Source organism: Herpailurus yagouaroundi, unplaced genomic scaffold (genome assembly GCF_014898765.1).
Source record: "Herpailurus yagouaroundi ecotype Mexico unplaced genomic scaffold, PumYag 140, whole genome shotgun sequence".
In the NCBI taxonomy this organism is placed as follows: Eukaryota; Metazoa; Chordata; class Mammalia; order Carnivora; family Felidae; genus Herpailurus; species Herpailurus yagouaroundi.
Window position 1 is genome coordinate 34,671,899 of NW_024412395.1, and position 21,192 is coordinate 34,693,090.

Consider the following 21,192-nt stretch of genomic DNA (forward strand, 5'->3'; position numbering starts at 1 on the left):
TTTCAAATCAAAAAAATTGTATACCGTAACCTTACACAATGCTGCATCTCCACTACAGGGGGGGGGCGCCGCCCGAAAGAGCTACCTTGCAATCTTTAAACAAATTCTCTTAAAACACAACTTTTGTCCAGATGCATAAAATCCAGAGTAAGAGAGAAAGAAAACAGCATTTCTAAAATATATATGAGAACAGTTTTGAGTCAGTTCTCGGGAATGCTTTGCTGCAGTGTGATATGTGCAGTAGATCTTTCTAAGGTACCGGACTGGCTACATGAAGATGTCTGGACTATAACATGATTATGATGCAGGAAGTCAGGAAGGAGGCACTTACCTTATTTTGAAAACGTGCTGGGGAGGCTAATAGTGAGCACAGGTCACAAGCAAGCAGGCTGCCTGCTGGAGCGGGGGGGGGGGGGGGGTGAACGACCAGAATACACAATCTACTGTTGACACAAGGAGACGGCTAATTCCCAAAACAACCTTAACGACTTTTCAAATCCTGGCCTTCCGTCACCTCTGAGCACACAAGAAGCAACTCAAGGATTCCTGCAAATGAACTTTATTTTGAAATGTGAACAAGACTGTGAAAATTTCACAATTATTTAATAAGTTCTACTATTGCCAAATATGTAAAAGCAGAAACTTCTGTTTACTTCCCTATTTCTAAGAATATTGGTTGAAGGAAAGATAAAGCACTAGGGTATCCATTTTCACAATTACAGTTGTTCCATCATTTCAGCATTTACTCTGCTTTTTCTTTTTCTTTCTTTCTTTTCTTTCAATGCTGGCTACATTCTTTGAATATGGAAATCACTGCTGCTGTCTCTCAGGATCCTAGGGAAAACAGAGGTCCAACGTCAAGAGCCCAAATTTGGCCCATGGACGTCTTCTGCTGGCTTGGTACAGAATTGGTTTCTTGTTTTTATTTATTTGTTTTGTCTTGTTTCAGCCGGGTGAAAGAGAGGAGAGACATATCCCAGGAGAAAGGAAGGAAAGGAAAACAAAAAGGATCTGCATTATTTATAAAGACTCAGAACAATAGAGCCACCAAGACGCAAGAGGAGAGTGCCAGGCCAGACCAGAGGAAGGATCTGGAAGGGAGGGGGCTACAGGAAGCTTAGTACAACTGAGGGTTGGAGGGACTGCCAGAGAGATGGTTAAACATTTGTGATCAGGCATAGGGACCTGGCAAGAACAGAACAATGCTAGATGCTGAAAGGATATAAGTGAAGATGTAAAGGTTACTAGCTCTGGCAAAAGCTGGAAAATGCAGCCCCATCAGCTTTTCATTTTCCAGAATTCCATTTCATAAAATAGGTGAAGAGCGAGCTAACCAGCTTATCAAGTGAGACAAGCCTGTACAAGAGGCACAACAGGGGCCCCCCTCAAAAATTCCTAAGCAGATACCACTGCAAGTCACAGCCTGAAGTCTCCAATGAACCAAGTAAAATCAGGAATAAAAATGGACATAAATGCTGCAAATCTCTTCATAAATATCATATTGTATGTAGACGTGTATATACAGGCATATATGTATATGCATATATGTCATTTTAAAAGCATCTTAGTGAACATCAAGAGAGAAACGCACTATCTTTTCATTAACCTAAGGTTTGGTGTCTCCGCCCGCCTTTTATTCAATATTGAAAACAGATTCATGCCTTTCAGGAATCCTTTTGAGTACAAAATACAAAACACTGATAGAAACATTGGGAAATCGGTTTCCCGTTGTCCTGGAAGAAGGAAAGTGACCTCAAGTCAAGCAATGGAAGGACTTCTTCTCAGAGAAAGGGCACGATGTAGGGGAGAGTGCTGCCATGTGCTGGTGGGCCAGACAGTGTTACATTTAACACTCTTGCCAGTTCTCACTGGCTGTGGATCTTGGGCAACTTTATTTTAACTTTCTGACTCTCAATTTCCTCCCCTGTGAGATGAGGATAATAATAGACACCTTGCAGAATTTCCCAGTGTTTGGTTAGAGACAGAGCATCACTTCTTTTACCATCAATAGGGAAATTCAGGAAATTCCACCAACTAATCTTTGACTCACTAAAATTCTGGACAGCTTTCAACATTAAATTTGTGGCTGCCCCAGAGTTTTAGGGTTTACATCTTGCTCTTTAAAACAAAACAAAACAGGGGCGCCTGGGTGGCGCAGTCGGTTAAGCGTCCGACCTCAGCCAGGTCACGATCTCGCGGTCCGTGAGTTCGAGCCCCGCGTCAGGCTCTGGGCTGATGGCTCAGAGCCTGGAGCCTGTTTCCGATTCTGTGTCTCCCTCTCTCTCTGCCCCTCCCCCGTTCATGCTCTGTCTCTCTCTGTCCCAAAAATAAAATTAAAAAAACAAAACAAAACAACAGCGTTTCTAAGGCATAATTTATATACCATTAAATTCACACATTTTAAATGTACAATTCAATGATTTTTAATAAACTTACAGAACTCAATTTAGACCACAATCTTGTATTAGAGTATCTCTACCACCTCCAAAGAGACCTATGCCATCTGGGCATCCACTTACTTACTTTGTCCTTTTATTATTATTTTTTAATGTTTATTTATTTCAAGAGAGATTGAGTAAATGTGCGCATGCACACATGTGGGAGAGACACAGAGAGAGCGAGAATCCCAAGCAGGCTCCATGCTGTCAGCACAGAGACTGACGCTGGGTTCAATCTCACTAACCATGAGATCACGACCTAAGCTGAAATCAAGACTCAGATGCTTAACCAACTGAGCTGCCCAGGGTCCCCTTCCCTTGCCCTTTTAAAACTGAAATATACTCTCTCTCTTTATATTTTTCTTTTCTCTTTATATTTTCTTTATTATTTGTATTTTGTGAGTATTTTACTATTATGTCATTAAACTAGATTAAGGAGGAGGGAAAGTTCACAAATGTTTGATATTAAAATGCACCAATAGCGGAACAGAATCTTGTTCTTGCCGGAACTTCTGGGCTTTCGGGTCAGACAGTCCTGGGCTTCTCACTTGGTAGCTCAGCTGTTCCTTCACTGAACCACCGGTCAGGTTCTGCAGTGGCCACTATGTGAGAGGAGAATGGCTTAACTTTCAGAAATTCTCTCCTCATCTGCAAAGTGGGAATGAAACCCTTCAGGGTTATTTTGGAGAATTAATAAGAGACCATAGCACAACAAAGTGAACAAGCATAATAATGGCATGTACTAAACCCACGCTGTCCAGGAGAACTTTCTGCAATGATGGATGTTCTTTATATGGGTGCAGTCCAATATGGTAGCCACTGGTCACAGGTGGTTATGGAACACTTGAAATGTGACTAGTGAGACCAACAAACTAGATTTTTCACTTAATTTTTAAATGCTTAAAATTTTATTTTACTTCAATTAATTTAAATAGCCACATGTAGCCAGTGGCTACCATATTGAGCTGTGTGAGAAATAAGCCCACTGACCCAATCAAAAGAGGGACTGGGAGCACAATGAAGCAAGGCTTTAATCAATGTTCTACAGGCAATTTATCTCCTAGCATACAAATCCCTCCCCTGCTTCCTCACTGGCTGAGTACTACAGAGGTTACAGCCTTACCCGGATGTCACCTATGCCCATGTAAGGCAAAAAGTCATCTGATTGGAACAAATATACATTCCTTGAGGTGACACAGAGACTTCAGTTCTCTGGCGCGTGCTCATTGCAAAGCCCGCAAAACAGAGAGGGGAAGAACCAGAAAGCGATGTGTCAGGGTTTGGGACTCCAATGTGGCAGGGCCAGGTGGTGGGGATGGGAGGCTCATAGGTTTTCCAATAGGTTGTAAGCCTATTGTTAATTAGACAGCACAGCTTTTACTCGGTACTTCTGAAAATGAATCATCTCCCTTCCTTCTCACAAGCTGTGCAGTAGCAGACATTCCACATGTCAGTTTCGCTTCCAGATCAGATAAGTGAATGTTCAACTTGGTGTAAATTTGGTATGTTAATAGCTGCACTGAGTGGACTAAATGACAGTGGAATGTCCAGAGAAACCTGTCACTCCCAACAGATTTGAGTTTGTTTCTCTCCAACGAGCTTGCAATGACTGGGAGGATGCACTTTTCCACACTGCAGAAGAACAAACCCTTTCCGGATTACTTTCCAAGATTTCCCAGGGTAGAAGGATGAATAGCCCACTCACAAGGCTGCCCTAGGCAAAAAGTTCTCTTAGGCATGCATCTCCAAGTATGCAGGCCTTGGCAGTGTCTGGCACACTGCAGAGCCTGAGTTTTGTTGAAAGAAAGACACTCTTGCTCCCATCAAAATCTATCTATTCTCTATTCCATGATTTTAAGTTCTAAGATGACTGGTTAAGTTCTAAGATGGCTGATCAAAGTTTATGCTTACTGGGTGTGATGATAATTGTTAGCAGTCCCACCCCCAAAACATGAGTGGGTTTTTTTTTTTTTTTAGTTTAGTTTTATTTATTTTGAAACAGAGATAGAGAATGGGGAAAGGAGAGGCAGAGAGACAGGGACAGAATCCTAAGCAGGCTCTGTGCTGTCAGCACAGAGACTGATGCGGGGCTTGAACTCCTGAGCTGTGAGATCATGACCTGAGCCAATACCAAGAGTCAGATACTTAACTGACTGAGCAACCCAAGTGCCCCATGATTTTTTTTTTTTTAAGAATTGTGGTTTTCAATGCCTTAAACCAAAGCACTGCATAGTGTGTGCATTCCCAGCACTTTGGCAGAACAAGGACCTTTTGAAACTATACCTTAGAGATGACAATTTAACTTTGCTTTAAGTTACCTTCTGCCATTTCTTGTAATTAGGAGGTTGGTTGAAAGAATGAGGCAGCTCTGCAGCCCACTTCTACTGGACAGAAGACCTGAAGGTCAACCACAGCCATAAATCCAAGCTTTGTTTTGGGGCTTCAAAGAGCAGTCAAGTGCAGCAAAGCAATATGACAAATGCTTACTCAACCCTTACTTTATGTTGAAACAGGGAAACTGGATGCCCTTTTTTTTTAATTTGTTCCTTTTCCAGCTTCTATTCTTGTTAGGGCCTGCATGCCCACCCCACTCTACACATGCCCGGTAATGCAAACAGCATACGTCCTCCTTGTAAGGGATAAAGAGATAATGGTATCTTTGGAGTCTTTCAGCACAAGAGATAACATCTAAGGAGTGACCAGGTGGGATCATCATAAATGTTCTCCAAGACCACTGACTCCAAACACCTGACTTCAGGGAATGAGCGACTTGTGAAGGACCCCTGGACCTGTCCTTGCTCTGACCAGTTCCTGGATGCCTAAGAGTGACATGTGTACCAGATCACAATCATCGATAAAATCCTAGACTCCAAGCAAAGATGAAACTCATGCTCTTTTCCTTTCTGAGTCTCCCAGGTGTTCTGTCCATAGCTCTCTTTCTATATCTATATCTTCAGTAAACTCTGCTTTCACTTCCTGCTGGCTCCCATTTGACTTCCATCTTGCATAAAGCTAAGGACCTTCTTGGCTAGTCCTGTGGGACCCCCTTTCTGGGTCCTTGGACCTGACCTGCTGGCATCAATGTGAATTACTAACTATGGACTTAATATTATCCTATCAATCCTATGAAGTAGGTTATAATTATCCCCATTTTGCATATGAGGCATCTGAAGCTCTTAGACAGCGAGTAAGAAACTTCCTCCATGCCACTCTCACAGGGCATTGTGCAGGGGGCAGGAGTGTGGGTAGAATCTTTTTAAAAAATTTCCTCTACAAAATCAGATGCAAAAACTTATGTCCAATATTTTAGTTGCCTTCAGTAAACCAAAACAACATTCTGCAATATTTTAACACTGATCATATACTAAAATTCAGTAATTTGGAATGACAGATGTAGGTAAAGAAATGAGAATCCGAGGTCATAGAAAGTGAATTGCAGGCTACTTTTCAAAAGACATGTTTGCTAATTCCACATAGTATCTCTAGATTATTAAAGTTTTGGTTTGTGGATTTCTTTGAGCATCTGCTCTAATGACAGGATTTTGATGCTGCATTTTAGTTACTGGTAGGAAATTCGAAGGTACCTTTGAGAGCTTTCTTTTTCTCTTAAATGATAACTCCTTCAACTGTGTTGACACTACCTATTTATAGACTATGTCTTATAATTAAATTGTAATTATATATAAATATATAGTTAAAAACAAAATGCCTACTTTGAATGATCTCATTAGTGTAATCCAAATTAATGGGTTCTAATATAAGTGTTTTACACAATTTATTTAAAGGGAAGTAATATTCATTTAGCAAACTTAACCTCACCCTTCTTGTTGACTAGTTTGACAATTGCTGTAATTGACTAATTTCAGATTGCTATTTCTTTCGCTTGCAGAGAAGACCCATTAATGGAGGTACGAGAACAGCAGAAGAATGTCAACTGACCTCACAAGTACAGAGAGGGAAGTGACAAAAAGGCCTAGATGGAGACGGACAGGAAATCTGCATCAGCCAGAGTCATGTAGGTGCTGTGGGAAAGAAGAAGTTGAAATGTGGGCTGAGAGCAGATTTGCAAACTAATCACTGGTGATGATGGTAACCAGGGCGGCAGATTCTTTCTATATTGGGCTACTATAAGAGCTGCAATTTCATACGGTTCTACTTAAGATACTGGGGGAATATCAAAAGATAAAGATTACTTCCTGTAGATGGTATCGGGCAAAAACTGCTTGGATAATTAGTGCCTAATATTATACACGTATGTAAAAAGTGCTGTATCAATGAACACAATTAGTAGTAAGTCAAATCCCGTCTGCGAGACTGAGTGTAGCGTAACTTGAAAAGGTCATGATCAGGGTCTTTTGGGGCATCCAATAAGAAATTGTATCCTAAAGGTGGGGATGGTGAGATTACGGGGCTCACTCGCCTTTTGGGAAGGCGGAAGTGATCACCTGCTGGGAAGGTGGCCTCAAGCAATCAGCTTTACCACAGTACAGGCCACAGAACAACTTCATGGGTCACTGAGCTGCCACCCCAGCAACCACCCCTGCCTGGTCAAAACTTAGCGAGAGCTTCTGACCAATCCATGTGACACAGGTGAGTGCCTTGGCAGCTCCCCCTGACTAAGCCCAGCCCTGGCACCTGTAGACGGTAGCCACGGCACAAGGTCTTTATTCAAGGGCAGCAGCTAGAGCAGTACTAATCTAGTTCCTGCTGAGGCGTTAAAAAGGAAATGACAGGGGCGCCTGGGTGGCGCAGTCGGTTAAGCGTCCGACTTCAGCCAGGTCACGATCTCGCGCTCCCTGAGTTCGAGCCCTGCGTCGGGCTCTGGGCTGATGGCTCGGAGCCTGGAGCCTGTTTCCAATTCTGTGTCTCCCTCTCTCTCTGCCCCTCCTCCGTTCATGCTCTGTCTCTCTCTGTCCCAAAAATAAATAAATGTTGAAAAAAAAAAATTTTTTTTTAAAGGAAATGACAGTATTTGCTCAGGAAACCCTGGATATGCTGCTGGTAGATGCAGCCCTGGATACTGATGAGGTGACTAATAGTTTCTTGTAAATGTGGACTTCTATGGCCCATCTGGAAGTGCTTCCTTCTCATGTTGCCCCATGGTGGTTTGCAAAGTAACCCACCAAACACTACTTTTATATTGTGGTCTATTTTTGAAAATCATATTCGAGATATGACAGTAAATATGTTTCTCCTAAAAGTAGCTCCAGGCAATCACTTACATCTTAAAAAAAAAAAAAAAAAAAAGACCTTTCCTTCTAGCATATAAGGGGAGGGATAATACAGGTTGGTTTAGAAGAGAAGAAAAATGTATGGAAAGACTTAAATCTCTCCTGTATATTATTTCTGTAGCCTCAGAAACTGATGAAAAAGTGCCTTTAATTCTCTGGAAATATTTTCATTCATTCAATTTCTCATTGAGTGAATGTGTTTTGACCGCTAACGAATCAAGGTGTGTTGTCAAGAAGCAGAAATGCTTCCCTCAGGGACAGCCGCAGGTATAACAGAAGCCACAGGGAAGCATCTACTTCATTTCAGACGGAGACCGTGTCTTACCAGCTTTTGTTGTCCTCGGAGCGTCCAGCACAAAGCCTTGTACCTCATGGGAGCTCAAAACCACTTACTGAATGAAAGAGTGCATTAACCTCAAATGGAAATTTTGATAGGCAACATTAAATATTAGTAATAATTATAACATCAAAAACAATAGTAACTGATATCATTTGCTGAGCACTTACTATGTCCATATATATGTACTATGGTTAAGGTGAAGCCTTTTGTTAATTGTGCTCTTTGGAAAAGAATATTTCCTGTTCCTGTGAAAAGGCCCAGCAAAGAAGGCTAGATTGGTATGAGATTTTCTCTTTGGTTGCCAGACAATCTCCTAAATTTGTGAAACCTGTCGGTGTTAAGTTAAAAACAAGATGATATAATCTCGTGGAGTTGTTTACACTTAGGTACAAATGCTATTATTAGACAGTGACTGATTTGAGGATATTTGAGAGGTGTTGTGGGTCCCTTCTCTTCAGGCAGAACACCTGCCACTCTAGGTCAGAGCTGTGTCAACCCCTCCAGTAGCTTAATGTCACAGAACTTGTACCCTAGGCAGCCGTATTCCTTACACATTTGCTATCCCTCTGCTCTTTGGAGCCTCGAAAACGACTACACAGTGCCCAGCCCTCCTCATCAGTGTGGACCAACCCCATTTGGAGCGTGGAGTGGCCAGAGCTCACACCCTTCCCCTGGGGTACTGCCCTTCCTCCCCAGCACTTCAGAAGTGGGAGGAGATGAAAGTAAGGCTTGCTTTTTGACTCCCATCTGATAATTCTGAGTTGGAGTACATGAGGTAGAGGAAAAGGACTTATTCTTAGTTCAACCTTTGGAACCAGGAAATGAAGCTTTAATCAGAATAAAACAGCACTTTACAGATGTTATCTAATTTAGGCACCATAAAAACTTTAAGAGACAGTTCATTTTCTGCATTGAAGTAAACATGGTTACAGACACCAATAACATGCCCAAGCTTGCACAGCTGGTGGCATGTAGTAAACTTTGGTGTGACCGACTCTAGTCTTTGCCAATAGCTAATAACCAAGCCCAGCAGAGGTGCTGGTAGGCACTGCTGGACGAGCAGATCACTGAGGTTCCAGGCTTAAAAAAAAAGTAGAGTCAATTTCTCTCTTTTTGCATTTAAATTGAACTAATAATTACTAGGATGTTATGTTCGCTCTAGCACATTATCTTGATTTCTCTCCAAAGTTCTTTTGAGGCCTTACCGACAGGTCAGGCTGCATGCCCTAAGTCACCCAGCCATTAGCTGGTGAAGCCAAGACTTGCATTTCTTGGCAAGAGCGTCTCTTGGATGATCTCTGAGATTCCTCTGAGATCTGTTCTTAAGGATGTCTTCACGGTGCCAGGAATTAGGTCTTTAAGTACTTGGAGATGGAGTGTTCATTTGCATTGACATCAGAATATGTATAATCAACTATTACTAAGGATGTGACCATCAAACCTGTGGCCTTTCTCTCCCGTTTCTTCAGGCCTATCCATTCGCTCATTAATATATTCAGGGTGATCAGACAGAAAAATCAATAGCTGCTCACTTTTTGTTGGAAACTTTTTTGGAGCAAACAAACAAAAACACATTAAGAGATGAAATCATTAAAAACAAAAACAAACAAAAAAGATTGAATTATTGATGAAAATAATCCTGGAAGAGATACTATAATTTAATCTTTTTTTTTTTTAAGTTTATTTCTTCATTTTGAGAAAGAGAGAGAGCATGCAGGCATGCCCACAAGAACACATGCCCATGAGTGGGGGAGGGGCAGAGAGAGAGGGAGAGAGAATTCCAAGCACGTCAATCCCAATCTCTGCATGGTCATCCTACAGACCCCGACGCAGGCTCGATCTCAAGATGCATGAGATCATGACCTGAGCCAAGATCAAGAGTCTGACACTTAACCGACTGAGCCACCCAGGCACCCCTGATTTAATTTATTCTGATCACCTTTATTTTTCATTAGGAAACATAAGGAGAGGGAGAGATTATTCAGATGAGAGCTGGAATAGAAAAAAGCCCAAATTCAGGCTTGGGCTTTGAAGTTAGACTGACCTAGTTGGCATCCTCAGGCAGCACTTACTAGATATTTGCTTCTGAACAAGACATTTAATTGTTCTATGCTCAACAACCTTTCTGAAAAGCAGCATGTTAACCTAACTCATGCACTGCTGTGAAGAGTATGCACTCAACAAGTTGAAGCACTCAGCAGAGGAATCACTCCTTAGAGGTTAGCAAATACACTTCAGTTGACAGATTTATCCCAGCTCTTCCCCCGCCCCGTGAGCCCAACTTGCTGTTTTTAACCCCTCTGTAACAAATGGACAGCTGATGGCAACATCACATTCTTTTCTACTACTGGGTAATATTCCACTCTGTGTGTGTATATGCGTGTATGTGTATCTCACATTTTCTTTATCCATTCATCTATTGATGAACACTTGGATTGCTTCCACAGCTTGCCTACTGTAAATAATGCTGCAATAAACATAGGGGTGCATGTATCTTTTTAATAAGTGTTTTTGTTTTCTTTAGGTAAATAAAATGGATGGACCTAGAGAGTATAATGCTAAGTGAAATAAGTCAGACAGAGAAAGACAACTACCATATGATTTCACTTATATGTGGAATTTAAGAAGCAAAGCAAAGAACAAAACAAACAAAAGAGACAAAAAACCAGACTCTTAAATACAGAGAACAAGGTAGTGGTTGCCAGAAGGGGGGGTGGGTGGAGAGACGGGTGAGACAGGTGAAGGGGATTAAGAGTACATATATTGTGATGAGCACTGAATAACTGTAGACTTGCTATATTGCACACCTGAAACTAATATAACACTGCATGTTAATTATACATCAATAAAAAATGGATAATGATGTAAAGCTTAAATTAATCAACTGAGTAGGAATTAAATGCTCTAGTAAGAACTGTTATCGAAACAATTAAAGGTATTGGCTAAAATGAAATTTAGAAGTCGGGATGGCTTTATTCCTCCATATTTTCTCTACCTGCCAAAGCTGTTTACTCAGGAGGCATTCCCTCTTTGAGAATAACCTGAAGATAGTCAGTTGTTTTGTTTGGTTTGTTTGTTTTGTTGTGTTTTGTTTTGTTTGTCAGAGAGTAGCATGGCTAAGATGACAGTCTTTTGAAAGCAGGAATGATGTGCATGACCCACTCTCCACTCTGAGCTGCATGGTAGCCCCAAGTGACATCCACACTCGTGGGGCTGATGTGGTGGCCTTGCTCTTTAAGACTCCTGCACCCACTTCACGATGCCTAGGGCTGGGGTAGTCACCAGCACAGAGCATAGTCATGTCCTTTGCTAACCCACCCTCACCAGTCACGGAGTGTAGTCACATCTCTCCTCACCCACCCATACCTCAGGCTTCGGGGCCAGCCCTCTCAACAAAATGAACCAATTCATCAGAAACTTTTAGAATCCTAAATGGGTTCAAAGAGTTACCTCCAAGAGATAGGACACTCTCTTCCCTTCCAAAAACAGAATATGGAGTCTCTGGCCACAGGATATACCTTCAGTTGTTTCAATTAAGAATATAAGGCAAGGGGCGCCTGGGTGGCTCAGTTAAGTGGCCGATATCAGCTCAGGTCGTGATCTCATGGCTCATGAGTTCGAGCCCCATGTTTGGCTCTGTGCTGACAGCTCAGAGCCTGGAGCCTGCTGCAGATTCTGTCTCCGTCTCTCTCTGCCCTCCCCCTGCTCAAGCTCTCTCTAAAATGAATAAATGTTAAAAAAATTTTTTTTAAAGAATATAAGGCAGCAGTTGCTTTACCTTCACTACATTTTGCTTTCTTCCCCCCTATTTCCTCACCCTTTTTGCCTCCTTGAAACATACACTTAAAAAATGAAAACACTCTCATTTTAAAGCTGTGGAGAATTTATTTAAAATAGGCCTTTTGTTATCACTCTCATTCTGAATCTTAATAGGACAAAATTCAAGAACCATATACATACATAATTCAAATGGCTAGATTTGGAATAAATCAACAAATATTTGAGTACCACAGTCCTACAGTCTCTATTGTTAGGGGTGACGATGTTTCTAGAGCAGAACCCAAGTCTGGGTGAAGGCGAGGCCGGAGAAGAGAAGCAGGGGTTCCTATCAAAACCTAAGAGACAGGATGTCCATTCAGTGCGAAAGCTTTTACCTCACTGGGCTCATCCTGGAAGCTCTTCTCCTTACCCCCCAGCCCCGGTACTGCAGGGGATATAAAACTCCTTCCATGCTGCCACAACACTCAGAGAGACCCACGGTGCAGAAGAGGACAAGCCTGGGACCTGCAGCCAGCACCAGGCAGGCTGACGGGGAGGAGACAGGTGCCTCCATCTTTCCAGTGCTGTGTGTACCTATGTACTGGGTAGTGGAAACAGAAGGGACAAGTTCAAGAAGTTCAGTTCAGGGAGACTTGGTCCTTAAATGGAGAACTTACAGCAAATGCAGACACATACACTAACAGTTCTCTGCCCCTTGAATAAAAAGGTTCCAGATGATGAAGGATTATTTCAGTGAAGGTGGCCTTCACTGTTTTGGTAGAAACAGAACAGCACTGGACCAGTGAACACGGATGTGCATGGGCCCTGGGAAAAAGAGGGACCAGAGGTATTTTCCTTGTGTCCCCAGAGTAAGTGTGCTACTAACACCCAGTGGCAAGGGCCAGAAGTCAGTACTCAACAGTCTTGCAGCGGCTGTATAGTCCACTCTACATACAGTAGTGAAATTATGCTTAACTGCTTGGTTCTAACCTCACAGTCTAGCTTTAGTCATTAATACTGGGCATTTTATGGTCTTCATTATTTTCCAAATAAAAGAATCGTTTCAAGTGTTGTTAAAAATATATATGTGAATCAGGTGACTCTAATAACTATTACCAGGCTCTGGATACCCCAAGAAGACAGAGCAGGTGAACGGCCCTTCATACATCAAACATACTCACAGGCTCCCAACAGTGCTTAGTCATGTCTGATTGCCTGCCATCTAATATGGGATTCAGAGTGACAAACACTTGTTAAAAATCAGTATATATATGACCCATGCTAAGTGCATGAAGATGAATAAGCTGTAGTCCTTGCACAACAGGGCCTCATAATCTGAGAGGGCGAACAGTTACGCAAATGACCACACTATGAAGGAGAGCATGAGAAGTGCTATAACAAAAATACAAATCCAATTCGTGAGTAGGAGACAGCAGATTAATTCTTTTTGGGGAAACAGGAGATCATAGTGAGAAGGTAAGAGAGTGGTAAGCAGGGCCACCAGGAAGAGGCTGTACAGCAAAAGACATCAGGATAGGGCAGTCCAGATGGAGAGGGCAACAAAGCCAAAGGGCAGGAAAATAAAGGAAATCTTTGAAGAAGGGAGAATTTTGGTAACTGTGTAGTCAGAATTGGGGTGAGAGTTGTGCAGGATAAAAGGCATGTTTCTTGCCATTAAACAGTCTGTAATCAAGTTCAGGGGATATGTGTTCATGAAACAGAGCAATTCAATGCTAGAACTAGATTATTTAAAAAAACAATCAGGGCTACTGATTTTGGAGCTGCAAGAAGGTCAGTCTGAGGTGGCCGAGCCAAAGAAGCCTCATGGAGAAGGCAGGGTTTGAGCTGCATCTTAAGGACAGGCTGGGGTCAGGCAAATGTTTCCCGGGCATCTCAAGAAAAGGCAGAGGCATTGTGAACACAAGCATGAAAGTAGCACCTTGCCTCGTGTGTTGGGGAATGAGAAGTTCAAAGGCTCCTGTTGACAAGTAGCTGGAAATAAAATCGTGGAGTGAAATAAATGCAGATCACAGCGAACCAGCGGAGCGGGGCAGGGGTGTTTGTAGCCCTCGCGGTTCTGAGTACCTGGCTCGTGCTGCCGGGTTGAGTGGGAGCTTCGGATGGGAAAGGGTGCGTTGGGAAGACGGTGGAGAAGCGCGAAAGAGTGCAGTCACAGAGACTGGGTGACCGACGGGATCATGGTGGTGTAACACATTCCAAAGGACATATTCTAAAAATGGTTTAGACGCATGGTAGCTAAACTTGTGGTGCGCAGAGCATAACACAGAGAGTTGTGGCATCACTATGGTATACACCTGAAACTAAGGTAATGTTGTATGTCAACTAGACTTCATTTTAAAAAAAAAATCACCAAGTTAAATGGTAAACATCGCATACAGAATTTTTACAATAAATGTACGAAAGATAAAGTATTAAAAATAATAGGTACCATGTATTACCTACTCTATTCCAACAACTTGTCAAAATCATCTTATTGGGTACCCAGTGCCTTTGGGATGTTTGTTTTTGTAAACTGTCTTATATTTTTTTTTTAAATTTTTTTTTCAACGTTTATTTATTTTTGGGGCAGAGAGAGACAGAGCATGAACGGGGGAGGGGCAGAGAGAGAGGGAGACACAGAATGTGAAACAGGCTCCAGGCTCTGAGCCATCAGCCCAGAGCCCGACACGGGGCTCGAACTCACGGAGCGCGAGATCGTGACCTGGCTGAAGTCGGACGCTTAACCGACTGCGCCACCCAGGCGCCCCTAAACTGTCTTATAAGTGAAGAAAGTTTGTGTTCAAGAGACACTTTAATGTGCTATTATGGATTGTATGTTTGTGTCCCTGCAAAATTCACATATTAAAGCTCGAACCCCCACAGTGACTGTATTTAGCCTTAAAGACTTTATGGAAGTAGTTACGATTAAATGAGGTCATAAGGATGGGTTTGGCCTGGCTTCTGTTTCCATGTGGTGCCGGCTCTTCATGGTGGCTCAGCTCTATATGCAAACCTAGTCCTAGGAGATATCCTGGCACCATGTGGAGGCTAGGGCCCCTGAGGAGGCTTAACGCCTTTTGGAGGCCTCTTTCTCCCCATGGGCTTCTTCCCTAGAATGGCTTCTTTCTGAAGCAAGAGCTGGTTTTGTGAGAGCTGGTGCTCACATTGCATGGGTTTTATGGGTGGAGGAGATGGTCTGGCTCCATGGGACCATCTGGTTCAATGGCCTATCTCCTTAGGATGCCCATCTGAGGCTTAGTCAACAAACACTGAGTGAGTGCACTTGAAGTCTTTGTTTCTCTGAGAGGAATCTGATCTTCCTGCTGTTGAGTTCTTTGCAGCTAGCTCTGGAAGTCTGAAAATTAGGAGGTACTTCTCAGAGACCCTTCCAGGAAGAGAAAACTGAGGGTTGGGAGTCTGGAGGTGTCTACAGACTCCTGGCTGTGGTTCTGATGTTAGCCCTCAAATGTGCCTTCCACCAGGCAGAGAAATCTCTTTCTACAAATATATATTCATACATATATATACTTGGCTATATTCATACACTTTTCTAGAGTTACACAGCTAAAACTTGAAACAGGAGACAAGCAAATTCTGACTCATCTGGCTCCAAATTCCACGCTCTTTCTTACTGTACCTTCTCTAAAACATTTATTAAATGTATAAAATGCTACAGATAGTAATAAAAACAGCAAAAGAACATTTCATGAATAATGAAAGAAGAAGAAATATGATCAGGAGAAATGTGGTTTTGGCGTGGGTGTGCACATCACTTCATGTTGTAATAACAACAAAAATTTACACAAGAACAAAGATTAAATAAATAAATTAATTAAAAGGGTTGGCAGGATACAGGGGATATATACAATTTACTGACCATTTAGCATGTGCCAGGCACTGGTTTAGAGGCAGGCTACAGAGACAAAGGAGGTGAAAAACATCTTTTAATTTAATCATTTTCAGCTGGAAGATCAGTCTTGTTCACAGTTTGTTTGTTTTAACTGTATTAAATCCATCAACAAACCGTCAGCATTTGTCTATCTTCTCTGTTCAGCAGAGACAAGGAGAAACAGAAATCATAGCTGATAAGAGAGAAAAAATGGAGTAGAGGTGGGAAAGTTTTAAAATATACTGAGTCCTTTATCTAACAAGTCCAATAAATCCTCATTATTAACTTCATATCTTGTGAAAAGGTTCTCAACTTAAGCTGTACAGGTTCAAGGCAATCCTACCTCCAACACTGTACAATTACTAAATAATCCTTCCTACTACAAAAGATCACGAAGAATTAAAAAAGGAATGTGGATTGAGTTTTGGACATCGCTATTGAAATATATAGTTTTGTACTTGTTCCCGGAGTTATTTATAACCAAAGAGAGCATAAAAACTGGCAATGATGAACAAGCAAAATGCCTCACTGGGTGCAGGCTGAAGCTTATCTTAATTTCAAGAATAAGAATTTGAGAAACGAGTCTTTCTCATTTAACGCTTTACTGAATGAATTCCGGATACCCTATTTGTTTTGCAAATTCTATTACTCCACTACAAAATTGGAACCCCAACAAAACCTATTACCATCGGGCATGAAATGTTGTAAAGATGCTGAATATGAAGGAAAAATGAAGCTCACATGGGCAGAACACCTAAACTTGACCAGAAAATAAATCGCTAAGTGCGCTGTCATAGACCCGTTCTCATGAGAATAAACTGGATGCAGCTGATGCTGGCAGTACCCTCAGTGGATAACATGGTCACTCATCTGTTGATGGAATGCCTATTTAAGCTTGCATAAAAACTCTGCGGCAAAAAGGCCCCATGAACACCCTGGGAAGTCCTTCAGTGAAAACGCTCCCGGAAAACATGCAAGGCTGAGTTAACCAACTTACACCTCAGATGACTAAATGAAAAATGGTTCTCCGCAAATACTAGAATCTCATGTTCTAGATAATAAAAGTTAAGTCCTGTCCTGAGATATTGTCTCCATTGATCTTATTTTGGTTTTTGCTTCAGCCACTGGGAAGCTCCGAGTTAAGTTCTAACTTTCCTCTTGACACAGATCTTCTTTAATTTATTATTTCCATGACCCTGATCTTTTCTTACTAACTTTTGTTTGGCTTTATATTTCTTTGAATTCACCTCAAAAACTGTAGAATGAGATGAGAATAGAATTAAAAGAAAAAAAACTACCATGGTTTTCACCAAGTTATATTCTACCGTTTTTGTGATGAGTGAAACTTTCGTTTGTTTTCTATAAAGATAATTCTTTTAAGCCCTTGGTTGTTGCTATCTAGTTAAAATAATTGTTAATTGTGTCTCTTTTTAGACCGGATTTTTTTTTTTTAATCCCTCTCTTGCCCAGGTTTTGCCCAGGTTCCTATTAGCCATTTGGAAGTTTCCGAGTGAGAAATTAGCAATTCACTGTGCCACAGGCTGGCCTACTTCTGCCCATGAATGCTGAATTTGTGATTCATTCAGTATGTTTCTTTCTTTTTTTTAAATTGAGGTATAATCGACATATAACATTATATTGGCTTCAGATGTACAACATAATGACTCAATATTTGTACGTATTGCGAAATGATCACTACAATAAGTCCAGTTAACACCCACCACCACATAGTTACAATTGTCTTCTTGTGATGAGAACTTTTAAGATCTACTCTCTTAGCAACTCTCAAATATGCAATACAGTATTATTAGCTACAGTCATCAACCGTATGTTTCTTTGTGTATTTAGAAAGATCAGGCATAAACATGTAGCAAATCAACTCAAAATCTTTGTCCCATTACTCTTTATTTCATCCACATCGAGCTAAAACAGAATTTAAAAATGTCTGTTCATTTATTTCGCAAAAAGAAACAAAACCAGGGGCAACGTTGTTTAAAATGATATTTTAAATTGTCCCTGCCCACACTCAGGCTCATCGTTCATCTTTCTCCTCCAGCACGCTCTGGTCATAATATACTTCTCACGCTTTTCCAAAGATGCTTCCTTCCCAGTATGTAGCACATGGTAGAATGTGCTACAAAATACCTGTTGAATAAGGGGGTAGGGGGGGATGCTCTGATACCAACTTGCCCTTGTGCAGGGTGTTGACTATTATTTGAGAACCCCTTTTCTCCTGTCCCTGCGGCAGACTCCATTTCATTGGGCCGCTGTGTTATAATTGTAAGTGTAGCTGTTTTACCTGATTATAACTACTCAGGGCAAGTACTCCATTGTTTTCATCTTTGTGCCTGCCACGTGGACTTGGCAGATATATAATAAATATTTGCAGGTAGGTAGGAAAGGAGGGAAGGAGAGAAGAAGGGAGGGAGAAAGGGTGAAACAGTTTTTTGCATTGCTCTTTAAAAAAGAACGTGTGGCACTTTGCTCTCCACTCAGAGTTGCATTCCACAGAGAAAAATGCTTGCCTCCAATTTTTCAAAGCCACTCCTGCAAAAGCAGATTGTATTTTGTGTTTTACTGAATCCATCCATTCATGATTAATTGAGTAGTTAAGCACTTCCAGTTACATGTGTAGCTGGGAATTCTTCCAGCTGTCGTCAATGTTACTAAAGATTCAAATTCGCAGTATTTATCTGCTGAAATGAAGCCACTGTTACTCCTCAGCCCATCAAAATGGAGTAATAAACTGTCTGTTACTGACAAACAACTGAGTATTTTACAAAAGCTACAAGTATGCTAACTCTAGTTGCCCCATTGGTTACTATCATAATAAATATGATGCCATTCAGTCTCCTGTTTTCTTCCACAAACCAGTTAAAAAAAATGCAGATATACCCTCAAATCAGTGAGCTCCGAGACATTCAACAAAAAGACAGTAATAATAAGCAACATCCTAACAACTGAAATGGAAGGAAATACAGTTTCAGCTTCCAGTTTATTAGTTGGGTAGGAAGAGAGGAAGTGCACTTGAACTCCATGCAGTATCTGGCGATGAAACGTTCTGAAGTATAACACAGTCTTTTCCAAAAAGAAGAACTAGAATACTATCATTTCCGCTCACAGCCTGCAATCATGCAATGAAGCGGGTCATGATCCAACTCATTTTAGCTGCCAGCCTCTCAGCACGGTTCAAGCACGTGCTAGGATGCTGTGCTATTAAATGTAATATATATAGGGGCACCTGGGTGGCTCAGTGGGTTGGGCGTCCAACTTCGGCTCAAGTCATGATCTCATAGTTGGCGAGTTTGAGCCCCACATCGGGCTCTGTGCTGACAGCTTAGAGCATGGAGTCAGCTTCAGATTCTGTGCCTCTCTCTCTGCCCCTCCCCCACTAGCACTCTGTCTCTCTCTCTCTCTCTCAAAATAAATAAACATTAACAAAATTTTAAAAACAAATTATATATATTATACACATATATATACACGTATATATGTATACATATGTATAAAATATATGTACAATATATATACATATATATGTGTGTGTATATATATATATATAACATGTGATATAGGCCTGCAGATGAACCTAAAACATTCAACCCATTCTCCAAAGGAGAAAAAATCTCAGCCACCGTGCCTAGTCATTTTCCTCCCCCAAACTGGACTTCTCACCAGCCAGCCGTTTGTCACCCATTGACACCTCATTGCTAACGTATTGTATTATCAATGTACAATTTCTCATACATGACAGATAATGCAAATGGACTTTGCTTCCACCTAACACACATCTTCCATATGTGCACTCATCTTTCAAGCTAAAAACACAACTCTGCAGCAGAGAAGAACAATTAAGAAGTAGACAATTTGTCAAAGCCAAGTGTTCTGGGGGTCTTGGGTGATGACTTTGCTATCTTTAATTCACAGACATAAAGATGATAACAATATGCTAGAATAGCCACAAATATGCATATTGTACCTTGCAATACAGAGTAGGGGTCAGGTTCAGTTTCTCTCTTCAAGGATCAGTTGCTTTCTATCAAGGCAGGGTCTTTAGCCAACAGATAGTAATTCTTCACATGCCAGGGAATATCACTGATATAGCTAGCCTCAGCAAGAAAAAGATAAAGAAAGCAGCCAGACAGTCCAGTGCAAAGAGGGCTAGACATCCAGAAGTATTCCCTGACTAGAAACAAGAATGTGTTCCTTACTGTCTGAAGTAATTTCCTAATGAAACTCTTCACAGACGGAAGGATTACTCAACTTCTTATATCAAGTTCATATTCAACTCAATGGGCATAAACCCTGATGCAGCCAGATCCCCTTTAAGAAAATAAAGTGTTGGGGCACCTGGTTGGCTCAGTCGGTTGAGCATCTGACTCCTGATTTCGGCTCAGGTCAGGATCCCAGGGTCATGGGATGGAGCCCCATGTGGGGCTCTGTGCTGAGCCTGGAGCCTGCTTGAGATTCTCTCTCTCTCTCTCTCTCTCTCTCTCTCTCTCTCTCTCTCTGCCCCTGTCCCCCACCCCCACTCACTCTCCCTCTCTCTCTTTCTAAAATTAAAAAAACAAAAGGAAAAAAAAAGTGTTTAGCCCAAACTCTACCTTGGTTTCTTTCTAGCTCTGCACAAGCAGCTACCTCATCCAGTCTGTACACATGCACGCACGCACACACACACCCATCATGCTATCATCTACCTACTCAAAAGTCTCCAGGAATTGCAACAAATCCAGAATATAAAAATTGGCTTTTTCCTCAAAAATTTTAGGGACGCTGTATCAGAAAAGAACTACTCAGATGCATTTCTGTTCTCAGAAATCCTCATTTCAAATGAGTGATTGACAATACAAAAACATTTAAAAAGAAGCATCTAGGGGCGCCTGGGTGGCGCAGTCGGTTAAGCGTCCGACTTCAGCCAGGTCATGATCTCGCGGTCCGTGAGTTCGAGCCCCGCATCAGGCTCTGGGCTGATGGCTCAGAGCCTGGAGCCTGTTTCACATTCTGTGTCTCCCTCTCTCTCTGCCCCTCCCCCGTTCATGCTCTGTCTCTCTCTGTCCCAAAAATAAATAAACGTTGAAAAAATAAATAAATAAAAAGAAGCATCTATCTGCCTCTTTAAATAGTTTCTCATACTTTGTCACATGAATTTTTAAAATAAGAAATAACCAAAGACATTGGCTGCCCTATGAATAAAAGCAAAAGATTGATTTTTCACTCCTTGTCAGGAATAAAAATTATTGTCTTACATATTATTGTTTACGTGCAATCATTATTGAGCATTATTACCCATATAAACACTAGACATAAACCACTGTTTCCAGTTAATAGGGCAAAGGGGAAGAGGCTAAGAATAATCATTCCAACTACAGAGCCAACAACTCCTTTCATGGCAGGACAAGCTACTTCAGGGTTTGCCATATTTTCAGGAAATATGTGACCCACTTCCAGTGAGCCACTGTAATTGATGGGAAAAAAGGTGAAAGTAAGATGCACCCATATCATTGAATAATTATCTCTCTGCAGGTTTATTCCCCA

The 21,192-nt window shown here is 41.5% G+C and overlaps 1 protein-coding gene across 6 annotated transcripts in view; it reads right to left on the reverse strand.

Annotated features, from left to right (window-relative positions):
* The window catches only part of CACNB4 (calcium voltage-gated channel auxiliary subunit beta 4), a 255,883-nt gene that overhangs the window by 60,349 nt on the left and 174,342 nt on the right, over positions 1-21,192 (reverse strand). The window contains exon 1 of one of the 6 annotated variants that reach the window (XM_040475077.1): positions 4,851-4,859. The exons of the other annotated variants lie outside the window; for them this stretch is intronic. Coding sequence (XP_040331011.1) covers positions 4,851-4,856 — 6 coding nt within the window. The 5' untranslated portion in view covers positions 4,857-4,859. Of the gene's footprint in view, positions 1-4,850; positions 4,860-21,192 lie in introns of those variants that run through there. 6 annotated transcript variants of the gene reach the window in all.